General features: G+C 43.1%; 2 protein-coding genes across 14 annotated transcripts in view; one reads left to right on the top strand and one right to left on the bottom strand.

Annotated features, from left to right (window-relative positions):
• The window catches only part of ppfia4 (PTPRF interacting protein alpha 4), a 53388-nt gene extending 44372 nt beyond the window's left edge, over positions 1 to 9016 (top strand). For 5 of the 13 annotated variants that reach the window (XM_069537657.1, XM_069537638.1, XM_069537644.1 and 2 more), the window contains 16 exons: positions 152 to 380; positions 513 to 548; positions 644 to 765; positions 1247 to 1359; positions 1452 to 1533; positions 1658 to 1739; positions 1908 to 2108; positions 2586 to 2648; positions 3605 to 3631; positions 3927 to 4102; positions 4302 to 4399; positions 5094 to 5269; positions 5778 to 5846; positions 5936 to 6122; positions 6281 to 6378; positions 7472 to 9016. In XM_069537657.1, coding sequence (XP_069393758.1) covers positions 152 to 380; positions 513 to 548; positions 644 to 765; positions 1247 to 1359; positions 1452 to 1533; positions 1658 to 1739; positions 1908 to 2108; positions 2586 to 2648; positions 3605 to 3631; positions 3927 to 4102; positions 4302 to 4399; positions 5094 to 5269; positions 5778 to 5846; positions 5936 to 6122; positions 6281 to 6339 — 1720 coding nt within the window. In that variant the 3' untranslated portion in view covers positions 6340 to 6378; positions 7472 to 9016. The remainder of the gene's footprint in view (positions 1 to 151; positions 381 to 512; positions 549 to 643; positions 766 to 1246; positions 1360 to 1451; positions 1534 to 1657; positions 1740 to 1907; positions 2109 to 2585; positions 2649 to 3604; positions 3632 to 3926; positions 4103 to 4301; positions 4400 to 5093; positions 5270 to 5777; positions 5847 to 5935; positions 6123 to 6280; positions 6379 to 7471) is intronic. The other 8 variants (XM_069537649.1, XM_069537666.1, XM_069537671.1 and 5 more) reach the window with 6 other exon arrangements.
• A 53-nt stretch (positions 9017 to 9069) lies between these two features.
• myog (myogenin) lies at positions 9070 to 11464 on the bottom strand. The gene is made up of 3 exons (XM_020086347.2): positions 10728 to 11464; positions 10026 to 10125; positions 9070 to 9900 (listed from the first exon to the last, which is right to left on the bottom strand). The coding sequence occupies exons 1-3, from the start codon at positions 11259 to 11261 to the stop codon at positions 9782 to 9784; spliced, it is 753 nt and encodes a 250-aa protein (XP_019941906.2). The 5' UTR covers positions 11262 to 11464; the 3' UTR covers positions 9070 to 9781.
• Positions 11465 to 18838: the final 7374 nt, after the last annotated feature.

Here is an 18838-nt window from a genome sequence, read left to right as displayed (position 1 = left end):
TACTATTGCAATAATAATACTATTGCAGTTTTTATAGAACAAAATTTACATACATAAAAAGTCCCATTTGGATAAAACCTTTGAACCCCACAAAGAAAAAATTATGATAACAAGAATGTGTGAACGTGTATGTTTGTACGTGTCTGTGCAGGATGATCCAGGTGGAGAGAGAGTCCGCAGACCTGCGCTCTGATGAGATCGAGTCCCGCGTAAACAGCGGCAGCATGGACGGACTCAATGTGACGCTTCGACCGAGGGCCCTGCCCACCTCTGCCACCGCCCAGTCCCTGGCATCCTCCTCCTCACCGCCCACCAGTGGCCACTCCACGCCGAAACACCACGGACGCAACACCAGCCACCATCTAGGCATCATGACTCTGGTCAGAGAGGACACGCCTTCTATCTGATAAACACACACAAACTGCAATTACTTGGTGGTGTGATGGTGTTAATGGTGTTGACAAACAACGATTGTGTGGCCACTTTAATAACGTGTGTTGTTTCTTTAATAGCCAAGTGACTTGAGGAAACATCGCAGAAAAGTAGCAGTAAGTTTTCAAAAGTCAAATTGTACTGGTTTTTTGTGGTTGTTTTTTGTCTGACTGTGGCTTTCGTAACCCAGTTGCTTTTGTGATTCTTCCAGTCTCCAGTTGAAGTGGACAAAGCCACCATCAAGTGTGAGACGTCGCCTCCCTCTTCCCCCCGGAGTTTGCGGCTGGAAACCAATTTTGCCCAATTTACAGGCAGTCTGGAGGATGGTCGAGGGTAAAAAAAATATACATCGACACAGACTATACAGACAGATACTTATAGCTGAGATTCAAACAAAAACCCACAGGAAACAGCAGTCACCATGGACGCTGACAGAAGCAAAGCTCTTCAGAGTCTGAGTTACAATGTCTGATGTACCTGAATAAATATAAAACATCCCAAAACAATGAGGATGACCCTGATTGATGGCTGTTTAATCAATACAGCATGGGTACAAAACAACTCAAATGAATTATATTACCTGGACTGACACTCAGTAGAGCCCACACTCCACTACAGCCCAACAGTGCCTCAATAAAACTACATTTAATTTCACTGAATAAAATTGAATTGGATCTACACCAAATTACACACACTCATAGATATCCCCTATCCTCAGTACCAAAGACATGTCTGATTTACTCTCAAGGTTGAATAAGTGACTGTAGCTTTAGTGTAACATTTGTTCCTGCTTGCTTGTTTTCTTTGTTTGCAGCAAGCAGAAAAAAGGCATCAAGTCGTCTATCGGCAGATTGTTTGGGAAGAAGGAGAAGGGTCGACTGGAGCAGACAATGGGCAGGGATGGACAGCCCCTACCAGCCTTAACAGGTACACTGCCGACCACATATCAAACTTTTACACTGTCTAGACTGCATGTGATTTATAGAGGTATATATTAACACTGTCTTGCCGTATTTCAGACTTTGAGATGGGCATCGGCGACACTATGACTCTGGGAAAACTTGGCACTCAGGCTGAGAGGGACCGCAGAATGAAGAAAAAGTAAAAGCAGCTTTTTCTCTCTTTTTCTATTCAATTTCAGTTCAACTTTAGTTGCAATATTTACTGACCCATCTCTGGTATTTATTTTTTTCCCCTCTGCCTTTGTTTGGGATTGTTTCTTCAGACACGAGCTTCTTGAAGATGCCAGGAAAAGAGGTCTGCCTTTCGCCCAGTGGGACGGCCCTACTGTCGTCTCCTGGCTTGAGGTATTCCACTTATCTGATTTTATTTCTACCAGCCATAAATGTAAATTTATGTTATTAATTTTTATGATATTAAATACCAGACTGACCATAGGAGCAGTTATCTGCTCTCCCCTCCTCTTCTATGTGGCCTTTTATGGTGACGTTGATTGTGTTGATGACCCTCACCAGCTGTGGGTGGGTATGCCGGCCTGGTATGTGGCGGCCTGTCGTGCCAACGTGAAGAGCGGAGCCATCATGTCAGCTCTGTCCGACACGGAAATTCAGAGGGAGATTGGCATCAGCAACCCTCTGCACAGACTCAAACTCCGCTTGGCCATTCAGGAGATGGTCTCCCTCACCAGCCCCTCTGCACCGCTCACCTCCAGAACGGTAAAACAAAAAACCTACACCCAATATATACCACTGTGGACTCACTCCCTTCTGTTTTCATCCACATAGATGCACATACACCAATAACAAATACATTAAAGCGCACAGTCCCTTACACAAAACTTGACTACACCAACAACCTCTTCCACAATTTGGCTCAACCCTCACTCTGCACCTTGGAGTAACCCATCACTGCTTTTTTTTCCCTCATTTCTTTTTGTTCCTCAGCTCAAAACACAGTAGAGGCTGGTTTCTGCCTTTTGCTGTGTTGACTTGTCCTTCTCTGCTGCCATAAATTGCATGGGGTTCTGTGGGAAAATAACACACATATAGTGCCGGATATAGCTACAAGCTACCTGCCCGAAATACACTCCCTCCCCTGGCATCATTCAACACAATGTTTGTCTTTTGTGTGTGCGCGTGGGGGTTGGTGTGTGTGTGTGTGTGTGTTTGTGTGTGTTTTTGTCCTCTGAGCAGTCCTCCGGAAATGTGTGGGTGACTCATGAAGAGATGGAGAACCTGGCTTCCTCCACTAAAGCGGTCAGTACCATCTGGGTGCTCCCCTTCCCTTTACCACCACCACCACCACCGAACACTCTCACCCACTTGCCCCCACTTTATCACATGCACTTGCATTTTGTTTATCGCGCTGGTATTTGTGTTTTGGGTGTATGAATGTAACTGGTGCAACTTATGGTCATGTGCTGAAATGAAAAATTCTACATGATGATACTGATTTAGTTTGAGGTTGACTGCAGAGTGAAAGGCTGTGTGTGTGTGTGTGTGTGTGTGTGTGTGTGTGTGTGTGTGTGTGTGTGTGTGTGTGTGTGTGTGTGTGTGGTCCATGCAGTAATTATGTTGTGGGAAACTATATCTGTTAACATGGGGACATGTCTTAATTCTGTGAAAAAAGCAAATCCCCATAACGTACATCATAAGATTTTGTGAAATGATGAAGCCATGTTTTAGGTTTAGTTTAAGTTTAAGGTTAAGGTTAAGTTTAGGTTAAAGGGATAGTCCACCCAAAAATTCAAATTCACTCATCTACTCACCACTATGCCAATGGAGGCGTAGGTGAAGTGTTTGAGTCAAAAAAACACTGCAGCTATTGCACATGCTCCTTGTGCGGTGTGTGCACACGGACGTGGCTGCAGCTCCGGGCTGAAGATATCAGAGGAAATTTAGTCTAAAACCATGCTGTGGCATTTTTTACGTTTGAAGAATTGTATTGGATTTGGCTGCAAAGCTGTTTACCCCTGAAATTCCAAAAGTTGAACTTAATCACTTCGCCCACTCCTCCATCGGCAAAGTGGTGAGTAGATGATGAGTGAATTTTCACTCCCCAGGAAATCAATGTTAGTAAATGTAATGTCCTCTGGTATGCATTTGTGTACATGTGTGTGATCTATTATATTGGGTTAAATGTATACTATATGTGTATTTTGTTAGCCCCTGTCTCTAACCTTGCATATTGTCTCTACCATGCTGCCACTCAGGACAATGAGGAGGGCAGCTGGGCACAGGTGGGGGCATTAACATCTGCTAACATCTGTATTTTCACTAACACACTTATTTAAAAGGAAGTTTAAACTTCAGCACTGTACTCAGATGTAAAATAAAATGAAATGTGCGTCCAAATATGATGCTGTTGATTAAATGTTCTGCTGTTGAGTTATTCAGGTGTCACTTTCAGTACCTTGGGCACTGAAAACAACTACTTCTGTTGAGGCTACATAGTGTATATAATCCTGAAACATAGAGCAGTCTCTTTTTATTCTATTCCAAAATCAGTAACATTATCTTCCTGTCTCCATGGAGACTCTGGCATATGGAGACATGAATCATGAGTGGATCGGGAATGAGTGGCTGCCCAGCCTCGGTCTGCCTCAGTACCGCTCCTACTTCATGGAATGTCTGGTGGACGCACGCATGCTGGACCACCTGACCAAGAAGGACCTGAGGAGCCACCTCAAGATGGTGGACAGCTTCCATAGGTCTGTAACCGTGGTGATTAGTTTAGCTGCTGTTTGATCAGCTTCTGCTTTCATGTGCTAACTGGATATATTAGCAATGGAGATGAGGAGACTAATGATGCACATGTGCTTATCCCTTTCTGTGCGCGCACATGTGTGGGTTTGTGTGTGTGTGTGTGTGTGTGTGTGTGTGTGTGTGTGTGTGTGTGTGTTGTACCAGGGCTAGTCTGCAGTATGGGATTATGTGCTTGAAGAGACTCAATTATGACAGGAAAGACCTGGAGCGCCGGAGAGAGGACAGCCAACACGACATGAAAGGTACACTTTACTCACACCCCCGAAACACACATACATTGACCAAAAGCAAACAAAACAGGAAGCACACATTAAAATACCCTGAACATGAGTTCACACATCCAAAGTCTCGTCAGGCCAGAGCACCACCTAGTGGTTTTGTCTGATATTGTTAATTTGGCACACGCACTGAAACAGCTGCACCGTGGACTGTCATAAAACCAACTGAAGCAGGCCTTCACCCTTATGATCCAAAGCACTGCATACCAGGAGTAGTCTGCACACACACACACACACTTAGATCTAACCAGTCCTCTCGCCCTTTTGACCTTGAGTTCTGCACATGAACTTGAGTCAGCTGTCGAGTCAAATCAGACTCCTGCCCTGTTTACACACACACACACACACACACACACACACACACACACACACACACACACACACACACACCGCCTGTTCCAACTTGGAAAGCTGGTTGACAGCTGTGCTTTAAATGAACAAAGGGAGTGTGCCAGTGAGTTGACACTATGTTAGCAGGCACATTACCTCTTTATCCCTCTCTCTCTCTCGCTCTCTCCCTCTCTCTTACTCTCTCTCTGTCTCCCTTTCCACTTCTCTTTTCTCTCAATCAAGTTGTTTCTATTTGTTTTAATAAAATTTGCTGTCACTGTACATAACCTTGTACCATAAATCTGAGTCCCTCCCTCTTTACGTTTAGATGTGTTGGTGTGGACCAATGAGCAGGTGATCCACTGGGTCCATTCCATTGGTCTGAGGGAGTACAGTGGCAGCCTGTTGGAGAGTGGCATTCACGGGGCACTCATCTCTCTGGACGAGACCTTCGACTACAGCAGCCTAGCGCTCATCCTGCAGATCCCTATGCAGAACACACAGGTGGTTAGAGTGGAAAGATTTCAAGTGTTGTGTGAGCAGATTTGAAGGATAGTTTGGTCCATGTCGTTGGCAGACTCAGTGATTTATGAAATCTGTATAGGATATTGTTTAAAACGTCTATATTTCTAGAAATAAGATATCTTCCATTTTATATCATGATACTTTACTTTTGTTGGCACTGTGGTTTATGTTCAGTGAGCGTTTCCTTCTCCACCTGACAACATTTAGTACGACCTTCAGATTCGGTTGATCTCAGATCAAGAGTTGTTCTCACACAGTTCCCTGCATCACAGGCATCGGTACAGATGACTTGCCCAGTTTCATATTCATAGATGCCTGTTTTTGGCAGTTCATCTGCAAACATGATGGTTTCTAATAAGTAGAGGAACCATTTTTAATTCCTCAGGTATTTCAAAAGCTTTCGATGACATTATGGCCTCAGCTCGTGTTAGTTTTTTTGGACCCTTGTTGGTGAGCTCACAGCGTCTGTGTCTGCTCTGTTTTTCAGGCACGGCAGGTTTTGGACAGAGAGTTCAACAACCTATTAGCTTTGGGAACTGACCGTCGACAAGAGGAGGTTACCTTTCAAGCTGCTGCTTTGATCCAATACGATATTGTTGAAAAAGGGCCAAATGTCCGACCTTGTTTTTCTCCCTGTCCCTGTAGAGTGGGGACGACAAGTCTTTTCGACGCTCTCCGTCATGGCGCAAGAGGTTTCGGGCACGTGAGGGAGGGGCGGGGCTAGGGATGATGGCAGGCTCCATGGAAACACTGCCTGCTGGCTTCCATATGCCCTCCATGTCCATGCCACCCTCTGTGAATTTGGTGCCCAGGAAACAGCTGCAGCCTGAAGGTGTGTTACAGTACTAACCAAACGATTCTACCTCATATATTTTGTGTGTGTGTGTGTGTGTGCTTGCCATTCTTTGTGCTTGTCCTGACTTTCTAACTGCATGCTGTGTCCTCTCTGTCCTTTTGTGCTCATGCCCCTCTGTGCCATATCTTCTCAAGCTCCTCCCCCGGCGCCACCGAGACTTGATCCTTCGGCTGTGCGGACCTACTCATGCTAACTACTCTCTGCTTACTAACAGGAGCACTAATGCTACCAGGTAAGCTAATGAAACACAACCTAACACTGCTGAACTTCCAGGTTAGTGTGCTTTTAACCAGCATTTGCCATCTGTGTGGCCTGTGGAAGGAATATGGCTAATGTACTAATACACCAACATTTAAGTAAACAATATGATTTTAGTAATCAGTCAGAAAAGTGTTGCTCAAGGACAAACAGTTTATAAAGATGGACGACATGACTTTGCCCCAAAAGTGAAGCTGATGTGTTTCAATTGCCACCTGGAGGCTTGCTGCTGTAGGTCATGAATCCTATCTTCTCCATGTTAGTGGACAGGACATGGTTCGAACAAAAAAGTCCATAGTTCTTATCACTCTGATGTATGTAAAAGATTTAGTGAAACATCATGATTGACAGTTTTAGACTGACTATTGGTCGAGCACATGTATGTGGGACCTCTGAGTTAATATTGTCCTTCATCTAAATAGATTTGACAAATAAATGTTAATATGACTTGCTAACATGAAGTGTTTGCTAATCCCGTAACAACATCACAAGGAGCTAATATAATGGAGCTTTAAAGGTTAATTTGTGCAATAATGTATATTTTTCTTATCCTCATTAGATCCTATGATGAAACCAAACTAATAAGAAAGTGATTTTATACCTATGATTGTATGTGTAGCCAACACTTGCTCTCCATTGTTTATTTTGGTATTTAAAAATGTAAATTGTTCACAATTTGAAAACTAGAAAATAAGTAATGGATTAATTTACACAAAATAATTTTGAAAAACAACAATGAAAGTCATTACACAATAACACTGTTATTACAGCCCATGTTTCTAAATCATCATTTCCACTATAGGTTGGCATGTGCAGTTGATTTAATATAATAATATAATATACATTTTTCAGCATCTTTCAATTTGCAAAGAACAATATATTTTTGTTTTGGGGATTATTTAAATTATTTGCCATTTACTAGCTTTTCACAATTACAGTTTAGAAAATAAACCTAATTTTAAAATCTGTTTGTATTGTACATGCCAAATTAAGACCAAGTAGCAAACTCAAAGCTTCTTTCTTCCTTCTGTCTCACTTTCCTCTCTGTCCCACTTCTTCTCCTCCAGTGCATTCTCATTACCTATATGGACACATGCTTGCGGCCTTTTGAGAGTGATATGCCAAATCTGGAGAGGAAGCCCTGGGTGCCACTGCCCAGCCTCACCTCCCACCGTTCACATCTCACCTATCCTTCGGACACGTGCAATACAGAGGCCAACTCTGACCTTTGAACTCTTGAGAGTGCCCATTGGCTGCGCTCGCTGCTGTAAACGAGACTCGTCCCAGTCTCTCCCAGTTTACCCCAGTGCTCCCAGTAGCCTTGTTGTTGTGGTGTTGTGCTCCTGCTCCCCCTGGTCTCAGCTGTGGGTTCTCGTGCTGGTTCTATTAGTCTCAACATGGCCAAGTTCAAAACAACTTTGCTGTGTCACATCCTAGGAAACTCACTAGTTGATTAGTGTAAAAAGAAAAAAAGATTTAAAGCGATGTTGAGCAGCTGTTGATTTGGACTTGGGAATGATGAATACTTGTATAAATGGAAGATCCCACTGCACATTGCCCCTCTACCGGTTATGCAAGGTATTACTCATTTATCGTCTCTGTACATAAAATGGATGAATTATGTTTTTTATCAAAATGTTATATTGGAAATATATATGGAAAATAATATAATATTGCTGTATGAAACCCAATGCCCTGTATTCGATAGTGACTGTTCTCTCTCTTTCTCTTTCTCTTTCTCTCTGTGTCGGACCTTTGTGCGTCTTTTGCTGTATGCTGTAAGTGTGTGAATCATTAGTGGGAGGGACTTACAAAAGATGGGGTGTGTTTCTACAAGGACTCTTCACAGGTTCATGGGTCCAAATTCAGACACTCTTTGCTTCTTCCTCTCCAGTTCTTTTCTCTTTACTCCTCTCCTTCTTTTGACACCATGTAGCTGTTAGCCCCCCTCTCTCCGCCTCTCTCGCCTTCTGTATGACACTATGTAGCCTAGAATAGAGAGAATCCTTTAATATGAAGGTGTGTGTGTGTGCCTGTGTGCGCCTGTGTGTGTGTGTCTGAATGAGTCTCTCTGCTCGAGACTTGCAGAAAGGTTGTACGTGTGATGGACCGACCCCAGCCATGTGACCATGACTATTTTCTGTGAATGGGTAGTGTGAACACTGTAGCTCCTCTCTGTTGATTCCTTAACTCTTCTCTCAAATCAAACTGTAAACTGCTGCTCAACATCAGCCAATGATATCCACATAATACTGCTCAACGTGACGGACTCGTTCTGATCCCGTCCCGTCGCCTCCCGTTCAGTTGCCATAGAGACGTGACAGTGAGCAGTTTTGACTCTTGGCTGACCAACTCCTCATCCAATGAGAACACAGCATATGGAACCAGTGAAGTGCTGGATGGGTGTACAATCTTTTTCTTTTTTTTAACAGTTTTTCCAAGGTGTCTAAAAGGTGTTATGTGCTATGTGGCAGCTATGAGTACTGTGTCTTTATTCCAGGTGTGAAACAATGCTGACAAATCAAGATTTTATTATTTGGCTATTCAAAAAAAGTGTACTGTATTTATGACACTATATAGACATAAGTAAAGCTGTTTTTTTTTTACATACACTGTGTTTGTTGTGTTCTTTTTAAAGTCATCAAATCAGTCAACAACAGACAAATGTATTGAAAATGGTCTTTATTGCAAGAATTGGATAGGAAATATCACTTTTTGGAAAATCTACAAATACACAACAATCTTAGTTATAAAAGTCAAAAATAAGTTAGCAAAAAATAGAAAATAAAATGGCAAAACCACTCTGTAGAAAAAGGGAACGTATTTACATCATTAGCATTCAGTTTAAATTAAGCAGATCTTGGTCAAAACTGCCATGGTACATATTGGCCCCACAAATAAAACTCATGTTGTTCTAAGCATAAACACACACACGAAAAGAATGAAAGATCTGGGAAAGGTTTCGAAAAGAGGAAAAACTTAAATTAAGTGAGGATGAAGATAATTTTCTTATTCCTCTTGAGCTCTATCAGACAGGAGACATGTCAGAGATCCACGCTAGTTACTAGGTGTTGTTCATGCAGCAAAGTGTTTGAATCTCTAGTTAGAAAAACTCCTGTGAGTCTGGACCACACAATAAGGCAGGGAATAATGGTAATAAGGCCTCGCTGTGAACAGGATTCAGTTTGGCTGGCACACCTACAGATCTGCACAGTTGCAATCCTAATATATTACAAATGAAAAAAAGTTGCACAGGACAAAACAGTGCAGCTAATAAATTACTTTAATTGGACTTTAAAATTAGTTTTAATTTATGTCGATTGCTAATTTTTAGTTTGTGGATCTCTGTGCATTTATGGGTCCAACGTGTGCAGGGTCTATTTGGGAATGTCCACAGGAAAGGCCACGGCTGCATCCACTGCAGAGATGCTGTCCACGATGGAGGTCAGCGCACGCATGTTCCCCTGCTCTGGAGAGTCAGCAGCACTCAGGAGATCTGCAGAGAGACACAGTCACACAGTCAGTATCAGAGTGAGGGCACAGCCATGGTGTCTTAATGAGTGTCTGTGTGTGTGTGTGTGTGTGTGTGCGTGTGTGTGTGTGTGTGTGAACTGTACTCACCCTCGCTGCTGTAGCTCTGCGTGCACTGCTCTGGAGTGCTGCTCCACTCCGGGCTACTGCAGCAGGTGCTGCCTGAACTGGGCTCGCTTGACGACGACACCTGTTGCCATGGAGATGCACACAGAAGTTGCTGTCAGTCACTGTGTTATGACACGGCACCCTCCCCACACACACACACCGCCACCACTACTACAAAATGCATGTGACCTCCTCAGAGACAAACTCAGATTATCTCAGTAAGAGAAATTACCCTACTTTCTAAGTAGACAACACAGATGGACATAATATAAGAGATCTTGTAACGTCATGACCATTTGACAGCGAAAGTTGTTACTGCATATTAGGTTTTGGCCCCTGTCTCATCATCTTATAACCATGACAAACATTACTGGGCTGAAACTGGATCATTACTTAAAACACCTCTGAAAATGATGCAAAATACAAAAATATAGATCCATCAATTCATCTCCCCAACTGACATCTCAAAACTATCTACCAACGATCACTTCCAAAGCCAGTGTTAGAGCAGACTAGTTCAACAAAGTCATTATTTTTTCCAATAATAGCTAGTGTTTCTCTGTCTCTGCCACATTTGTTTTTGGTCACAGCATCACCTTTCCTTCCTCTTTCTGTTAGTCTTTTTGCTCCCTTCTCAGTGTTTAACATGTGACCTTCTCCTCATCCCTCCTCTGTCCTACTCACTCTGGCCTGAGCCGTGCTGGGTCGGTAGTGCAGTCCCTGCTGTCCTGTCTCAGTGTCTTGCTGGTTTAGGGAAGACACCAGGGCCTGCAGCCTTTCGATATACTGGATGGCGCTCCGCAAGATCTCCACCTTGGGCAGCCTCTGGTTGGGGTTCATCAGGGTGCTCCTCTTCAGAGCATCGAAGGCCTCATTCACCTTCTTCAGACGCCTCTTCTCCCTCATCGTGGCCGCTCTCCGACGGTCCATGGTCACTGTCTTTCTTTTGCAAAGCTTACAGGCCCAAGGGAGGCACTGGCCTGGGCAGTGGGGCTCGGAGTGAGGTGACAGGCTGGATGGAGAGGCTTTGTCCTCTGTTCCTGTGACCCCAACTCCAACACCCCCAGACAGACTCGTGCACAAACCCATCATGGAGTTTCTGTCCTGGTAGCCGGCTTGGTCGTACCCCCCGGGCAAGCGAGAGGGGAAATAGTTGTCCCCTCCTTCGTAGAAGCGCTGGTCAGGAAAGAAATAAGGGTTGGTCTCGAAAAGCTCCATACTGGATGGCACTGTGGTCTGGATTTGAGGGGACGAAGATCCCTGCTTCCCCTGGAACCTCTCTTCTGTGATATGGTCTTCGGTTCTGTGAGCTTGAGCGCGTGTCTGGAGTGTATGTATGTGTGTGCGCGCCTGTCCTCGCCCCCTTGCTTTTAGTTTGTGATGAGTGGAAGACGTTTGGAGAACAACTGGTGTGGAGCAACTGTAGGCTGGCATTTAAACCCCTCTGCCTGCTGTAGGATCACAGGGTTAAATTTAGCACGAGCCCCCAGAAACCTGACCCGACGTTTAGCTGTTGCTGCACATCTACACTTCACATCTCTGTTGGGCCCGGCTCTCTGGGGCTTTAGGACCCGTTTGTGTTTATGTGTGCGCGTGTGTGTGTTTCTTAAGAGGCCAGGATATGATCAAGTTCCCGTGGAAATGGGAGAGATAATCTCGGATCAAATATGCCTGTCTTAATGAGCTAATCCCAGACTAACGTCTCCCTCCATGACACCATACATGTCCCCTGGCATTGGTGGGTAGGTCGGGGGGTCCGGAGACAGCTGTCACTTCTACTGGGAGCCAATAATATGCAATGACGAGAAATTGTTGGGAAGGAAATGAGGCAAGAGGTTGTTGTTTACTCAAAACTGGGTCACAGATAAACACTTGTTCTCTGTTGTGAAGGTTCAAAATGATGAATGAGGTTGATGTAAAATATGTAAAAGCTCTAATGCCACACAGTAAGAAAGGTCCTCCCGTTGTGGGCGAGGTCTTGTTTTAATGTAACCACATTCATATCTGCTGACATTCCCTCTAAGATGATTGCACAGTGATGCAAGTGACCTCAGCTTCACTGGACTCTGAATCAGACAGGCCTGTGCAGGAACAGACAGAGAACTGTTTAGTCAGTCAAACGCCAACTTGACACCGGCTCCCGTTACTCTCAGAATTCAAGAGAAAATAATGAGTCGACCACACCGAGGTACGGCCTTCCTATGTCCTGTCCTCTTTCAGTTGACCGTAGCGTTAGCGTTAGCCACCAGGTGTTAATCCGACCAGGACATGTCTCACCTCATAGCTCACTAGCAAATTCAGACTGGCTTCCGCTGAAGAGCGGAGGAGCAGCCAAGACACACACTTCTGTCAGCAGAGAAGTGGACTGGAATAACAGGCATAGTGTGAGATGTGTCACATCCCTGTGTATCCCATGTCACTACCACAGGTTAATCACAGTAACACACACATCTGTCAGGAAATGTTTGCTGGAGACAGAGGGGACTGCTCTGTATTGTGGCCATAAAACCTATAGAGACGTAGTGACACAAAAGACAAGCCTAGAGCTTTGTCTCACGTCCTCCTTTCTCTTTCTCTGAATACCTTTACTTTAATCTACATGTGCTGAATGCAGTCTTCCACCGTAACATACAGTAACACCATAAGTTCATAAACACTCTTTAAATGTTCAATGAGAAATACTGAGAAGACAAACCAGGCTAGTATTGTCTTGTTTTATTTAAATTGGTCAAATTAACTCACACAACAGTGCCCCAAAAGAGACAAAGGGCAGTAAATGGTTATGTGATGAATAGATATTATTGAATACATCAATACATTTTGTTGGTTTGATAATCTAAATTGAAAATAAAAGGCTTTTTTCATTTTTTCCCTTGACCATGCTGGTTTCCACATGTATATGAAATTCAGCAGAGATGAACATCAGCTGGCTACAGCTAACATTTGTCATAAAACGTACACCAGTTCAGGCAGTGTTAGTCCTTCATACACTGTACATCACTGTAACTGTGATGTGAACTGGAATCAGTGAATAAACTTTAAAGGAGGCATACTTAAAGTTAAGATCTGCCGCAATGTGTTCTCCAGAATGATATTCAAAAGTAGCTGCAAGATGTTTGGACATGTTATAGGCATATTTGACTGCATAGCGTTTGACATGTTCTAATAGAAAAAGCACAGAGATGATGGCTACATTTCATTGAAGTGTATGTTTTTCTTGGTCGTTACATGGTGAATGCTTGCTCAGTGGGATAGTTCACTGGCAAACCTAAACAGAGCAGAGCTGTCATTATTGTTATACATTTTTTTAATATATATTTATCATAAATAAATGCTGTGACATTTCAAAAAGCTCTCACGTTAGAGTTTTACTGAACATAAGTGTACAGGACATCTACAGACATTGCACTAATAAATTAAGGGAACACTTAATCGTCACAGTATACAACCAAGTCAGTTAAACTTCAGGGATATCAATCTGTCCAGTTAGGAAGCACAAGCGATTGTGAATCAATTGCACCTGCTTCGGTGCAAATGAAAGTGACAACAGGTGCAATGGAGGGGAAAAGCAAAACAACCCCCAAAAATGGAATGTAAAAATGGAAAATTGCCCTGACCGATTCTTCTCTAGTTTTGTGTTCTGCTAGTTTCCTTGTCAGTACTGGTAGCATGAGGCGATACCTGCAGCCCGATGAGGTTGCACAGGTTGAAGAAGTCTGGAGACGCTGTGGTGAATGTTATGCTGTCTATAACATCACACAGCGCTGGGTCAGTGATGCTCTGGGGAGAAATATCATTGGAGGGTGGCACAGACCTCCATGTCATAGCAATGCAATCCTCAGAACGATTGTCAGACCTTAAGCTGTGTAATGGGGCCCTGGGTTCCCTCGGGGGCAGGACAATGCCGATGACAATGTGGCCAGTGTGTGTAGGCAGTTCCTGGATGTTTAAGGCATTGATGCCATTGACTGATCTCATGTTCCCCTGTCCTAAATCCAATTGAGCACCTATCAGATGGTCCAGGAGCTCACTGATGCACAGATTCAGGTCTGGGAGGAGACCCCCTAGGACACCATCCACAGACTCGGGAGCATGACCAGAGGTTATCAGGAGTGCATAAAGAGGAATGCGGAGCCCATACACACTACTGAGTCACATTATGAGTTATAGTACTGTTGGAGATCTTGTAAGCCTACGATTTAAATGTTCTACTTTGTAAATCCAGCATATCACAGGGCCAGCATACAGGCCAGTATGCATATCTGGACTATGGGCTGGACATGCAAGCCGGACTACATAAAGAAAACCCACACAAACACTGGGAGAACATGCAAACTTCACACAGAAAGACCCTAGCTGGGATTTGAACCATGGGGAACCTTGAGGCAGCAGAGCAAACCACCAGGACCTTAGTGTAATATTTACAATAAAAGGTCACTGCTAAATGAACACACTATTCATACTCTACAGGCACAGGCATCACGCACTATTAGGAGTGCATTACATTTTATAATTTGCTATTCTTTAATTACAGTAGCCTGTATGTACTGTTGTCTGTCTCATTTTGGAATAAAAATCAAAGATGTGATTTAAAATGAAAATAATGGCTTGTTGAACATAATGCATGAATGAAATGACTGCAGGCAGCAGACTTTCAGCTCTGGGACTGGGTGACAGGGTTGTGGCTGAGTCTTGGGCTTTGGCCTCGGGTTTTGGGTTGAGGCAGAGTGGTCGCTTGGCGCAGGGCTGACAGGTTAGTCCGTGATGGATGGTCACTGATGGTGGAGCGAGTACAAAGACGCCTGTGTTGGAGTCAGGGGGGCAGCGGGGAGGAGGGGTGGGGTCTGCAGTGTGTCAGAGTCACTCATAACCCTCTGTCATCTTAACCCATTGTCAGCAGAACTGGAGATCGCGTGTATGTGTTTCTCTGTGTGTCTTGTCGCAATGTCGGGCACACACTTGTGTCTTGTTTGAGGAGCAAGTCGCCTCAGCATTATTGAGGTGAACACTTCAGATGCAGTAAACCAGGGAGTAGTGTGGGTGTTTACTCACTGTGTGCAAATACTCTACAGACCTCATCTTCCATCCTGAGTTCAATCACATTAAACCCAGTATAGGAGTCATAATAATAAAATACAAATCAGATTTAACATTCACAATAACAAGTGGCAACTGAGATTACGACTAGATTTCATTTGTCTTTTTATAACTGGTACTTCTATATTTTCACTGTTCGTACCTGATCAAGCAAATATTTTCTTCAACTATAATCACATTTGATTTTATTATAAAGAGCATGTAAATATCTCAGAGAAATAAACAGTAATAAACCTTCATTATGAGAGAAATTATTTTTGTGATGTTTGAAACTGTAGAAGCCAAGATAGTTACACTGACAAAATACAAAATACACTGTGTATGTGTGAACAAGTGTTTATAGGCCCCCATTTGTGCATGTTCATGTATACGTGTATGTGTGTGTGTGTGTGTGTGTGTGTGTGTGTGTGTGTGTGTGTGTGTGTGTAGCAGGGATTGCCCTGTCACTGGCAACACTGTTCCACTTCTTGTCATTGACAAGCAGCAGCACATTGTGGGACAGCTGAGTGAGAGGGAGGAGGAGGGGGGATGAGGGATCAGGCCTCCTCACCCCAGGTTAGCCTCAAAATCATCACTGACCTGGAGAACTGACATCCGAGCACACACTGGAAATCTCAAAGATGTAAGAGGAGAATAACATAACAACAGTGAACGAGATGATTAAATGTGGATAAACCAGGACCTAAGTCAGTTACATATACAATATACAATAACCACAAAGTCAAAGCCATTGAGTGAAACACGTGTTGTGATGCTGTGATGTACCGGTCGTCTATTTTTGTTAGTGATTACTTCATTTGGGACAAATAGACTGTGCTTTGGGACAATTATTTTAGTTAGTTAAATCATGCTGACGTTTTTTTAGAGGAACTTCCATGAAGTAACAATAACTAAAATCCGAATTATTGAATAACTATATTTTTTATCCTTCGAATTTTATTCTTTGTTTTTTATTATTTGAATAGAAGGATTAACATTAGTTTATCTGGCGATCGTATGGAATTCATTTACAGACATACACTGGCTACATTTTCCCTATGATCACTACCATCGTGATAATCCCAGTTAACGATGGGCCAGATGCAGGTTACACTCTGGACTGGTCACCCACACCAACACAGGGAGAACACGCAAACTCCAAACAGAAAGGCCCAGACTGGACCAGGATTTGAACCAAGAACCATGTTTAGTGCATCAATCAATCCATCCATCCATATAATACTTATCGTTTATGGGTCTCAGCTGGGGTTGCAGCCAATCCCAGTTTAGTTCACTAATAATGAATGTTCATTTTTACTGTTTACGTTTGTGTCAATTCACCTAAACTTGTTAAAGCTCTATTACATCACTCTTTCAGTTGATTCAGCTAATTACTTCTTGTATACAACATGTAGGGTACTATCCAAGGTTGTAGTAGATGTGATATGAACATGAGATTCTAGATAATAAACAGGAAAGAAAATAGAAGAGAATAGAGAAAGAAAATGCAGTAAATGAAAAACATGTTGAGTGTTTCTGCATTACTTAACCGTCATAACTCTGGACTCATGCAACAACATCATGTAAGAGATGAAGTACCTTTGGCAGAGGACACAGTCGCCATAGTGACAGCAACAGATGCCAAAGTGTGACGCTTCAGAGGCTGTTTTCATTCTGTCACCATGATAACTGCATGTTAATTACTGACGACTTTGATATCAGTTTGTCAAACAGCAAAAAGCCGAACGTCTCCCTCTGAGATTATGGTGATGTTATACTGACTATAACTTTAATGGTGTAAGATGACAAAGCAGAGAACTCCTCACCATCAAATCAATCACCTTGCTACTGTGAATCAAATGAATGGGAGCAGTCAGAGCTGAATACTACGCAACTGTGAGCCCCTCCCCAACTATTTCTGTTGAGTAATGAAACTTACATAAGCTGCAGTACTGTACCATTCGACTGTTGTCTAAAGGTGATGTGACACTATTACTGTCCTGGCTAATCATCGGGAGAATACGCTCATTCATTCCTGTTCAGAGTGAAGCGCCCCACCTGTGTTTTCACAGGGCTCTGGAGGCCGAGAGAAAGCTTTCAAAGTCAGGGGGGCAACAGTAGTTCTGTAGCCCAGCCATGCTGCTGCTCACTGGGGCTTTTATCGCAGCGTAATCCCCTACAACAAACAGAATGGCCGGCATGTGCATATGCAGCTGTCGCAGTCTTAGTGCAAGTGGTGTCATGTTAAATCGCAGGAATGGACTGAGCCCCTGAACCATCCGCTGCCCTTCCCTCCACTGGCATCCCACTCACTGTGAGGCTCCAGCAGACGCAGACAAACACACATACATACTCATACTTACGTACATAACCCACTTCCCACTAACATACTTTGCAGCACATGGCAGTACTAAACTTGTCCACTGTAAATAATCTGTTCCCCACACAAACAGTCCGATTATTTACACCACCCACTGTATGTTCCAATGATGCCACAGTTTGTATGACAACTCAAAAGAGGCATCACAGCAGAAAACTCAGGAGAGCGAATACCTCGATCAAGGCCCAGCAGTCCCCTCATGATACCAGATTTAAATTCAATCCAGACTCTTAATTGGATCTGATTTAATGATCTCATCCACTAAGGAGGTTATGTTTTCGTCTATGTTTTTTTGTTTGTCAGCGGGATTAAGCAAAAATGTATGTAAACTGATTTACATGAATTCTAGTGGAAGGGTGGGGCATGACCCAAGTAAGAACCCATTAACGGGATAGTTCACCTACATATGAAAATTCACTCATTATCTACTCACCTCAATCAGTGTTCGCGAGTGGATCACAGCTGATATTTAGGCTATAAACATGATGTTTATAGATTAACTTGTTTTGAGTCGAATTTTAATGTTGGGGCTTACGGACACTTGGATAACAGTATGGAGGCATTTTATGTTTTGATGTTGCTTTTTACATTTGAAGACGCTGTCACCATTTACTTCAATTGTATTGTATTTGGCTACAAAGCTGTTTACACATGAAACTCCAAAAGGGTTTTGTGGAATCAAACACTTCACCCACCCCTCCATCGGCATTGTGGTGAGTAGATAATGAGTGAATTTTTTTATCATTTTTTGGTGAACTTTCTGTAACATAGTGAAATAGGGCATTTTTCAATATTATTGTTGATTTTACAGAGAATAATTCAAGGATCTTAATAAAAATAAAAAAAACAGGCAGGTTAAAGGGAGTGTCTAAATTGCAACACATCATTCAAGTTGCATGTAACATCATTGGCATTAGGTTACTTGACCTGTCTCTGCCCTTTGGTTAGAGAGCCGCAGCTGAGGCTCAAGACATTTTACAGTGTCCTCGACATCCTCTCTTTGCTGAACTTGGGCTTCTGCCCTCAGGCAGGGGATACAGATAACCAAAGTCTAAATCAAACAGGTTGAACATAGACATTTTCTGTTCACCCCTGATGAGGGTCTTATTTTTTTAATTGATGGTTTGACATGTTCTGTTCTGTTATTTGATGTATTAGTTTATGTATTTCAATGTTTTTCATTCTTCTGCCTGAGTCTGTGTGCCAGTGTTTCCTGTGAATTCTTTTGCCTGGCTGCAAAATGAATTTCTCCTCGGGGACAGTAAAGTTGAAGTTGAAAATCCAGATTTACTGAATTTAAGTGTTTTAATTAGACTGTTGGGCATTATGGTTCTCAAAC

Source organism: Paralichthys olivaceus, chromosome 2 (genome assembly GCF_024713975.1).
Source record: "Paralichthys olivaceus isolate ysfri-2021 chromosome 2, ASM2471397v2, whole genome shotgun sequence".
Taxonomy (NCBI): Eukaryota; Metazoa; Chordata; class Actinopteri; order Pleuronectiformes; family Paralichthyidae; genus Paralichthys; species Paralichthys olivaceus.
This window is presented reverse-complemented; position numbering and strand designations above follow the sequence as displayed.

Bases quoted from the DNA above. Each gene is read 5' to 3' on its own strand.
- myog (XM_020086347.2), bottom strand. From the start codon at position 11,261: ATGGAGCTTTTCGAGACCAACCCTTATTTCTTTCCTGACCAGCGCTTC. The intron at 10,126-10,727 runs GTGAGTAGGACA...CCATGGCAACAG, and splicing joins CCAGCACGGCTCAGGCCAGA to GTGTCGTCGTCAAGCGAGCC. The intron at 9,901-10,025 runs GTGAGTACAGTT...GTCTCTCTGCAG, and splicing joins GCAGAGCTACAGCAGCGAGG to ATCTCCTGAGTGCTGCTGAC.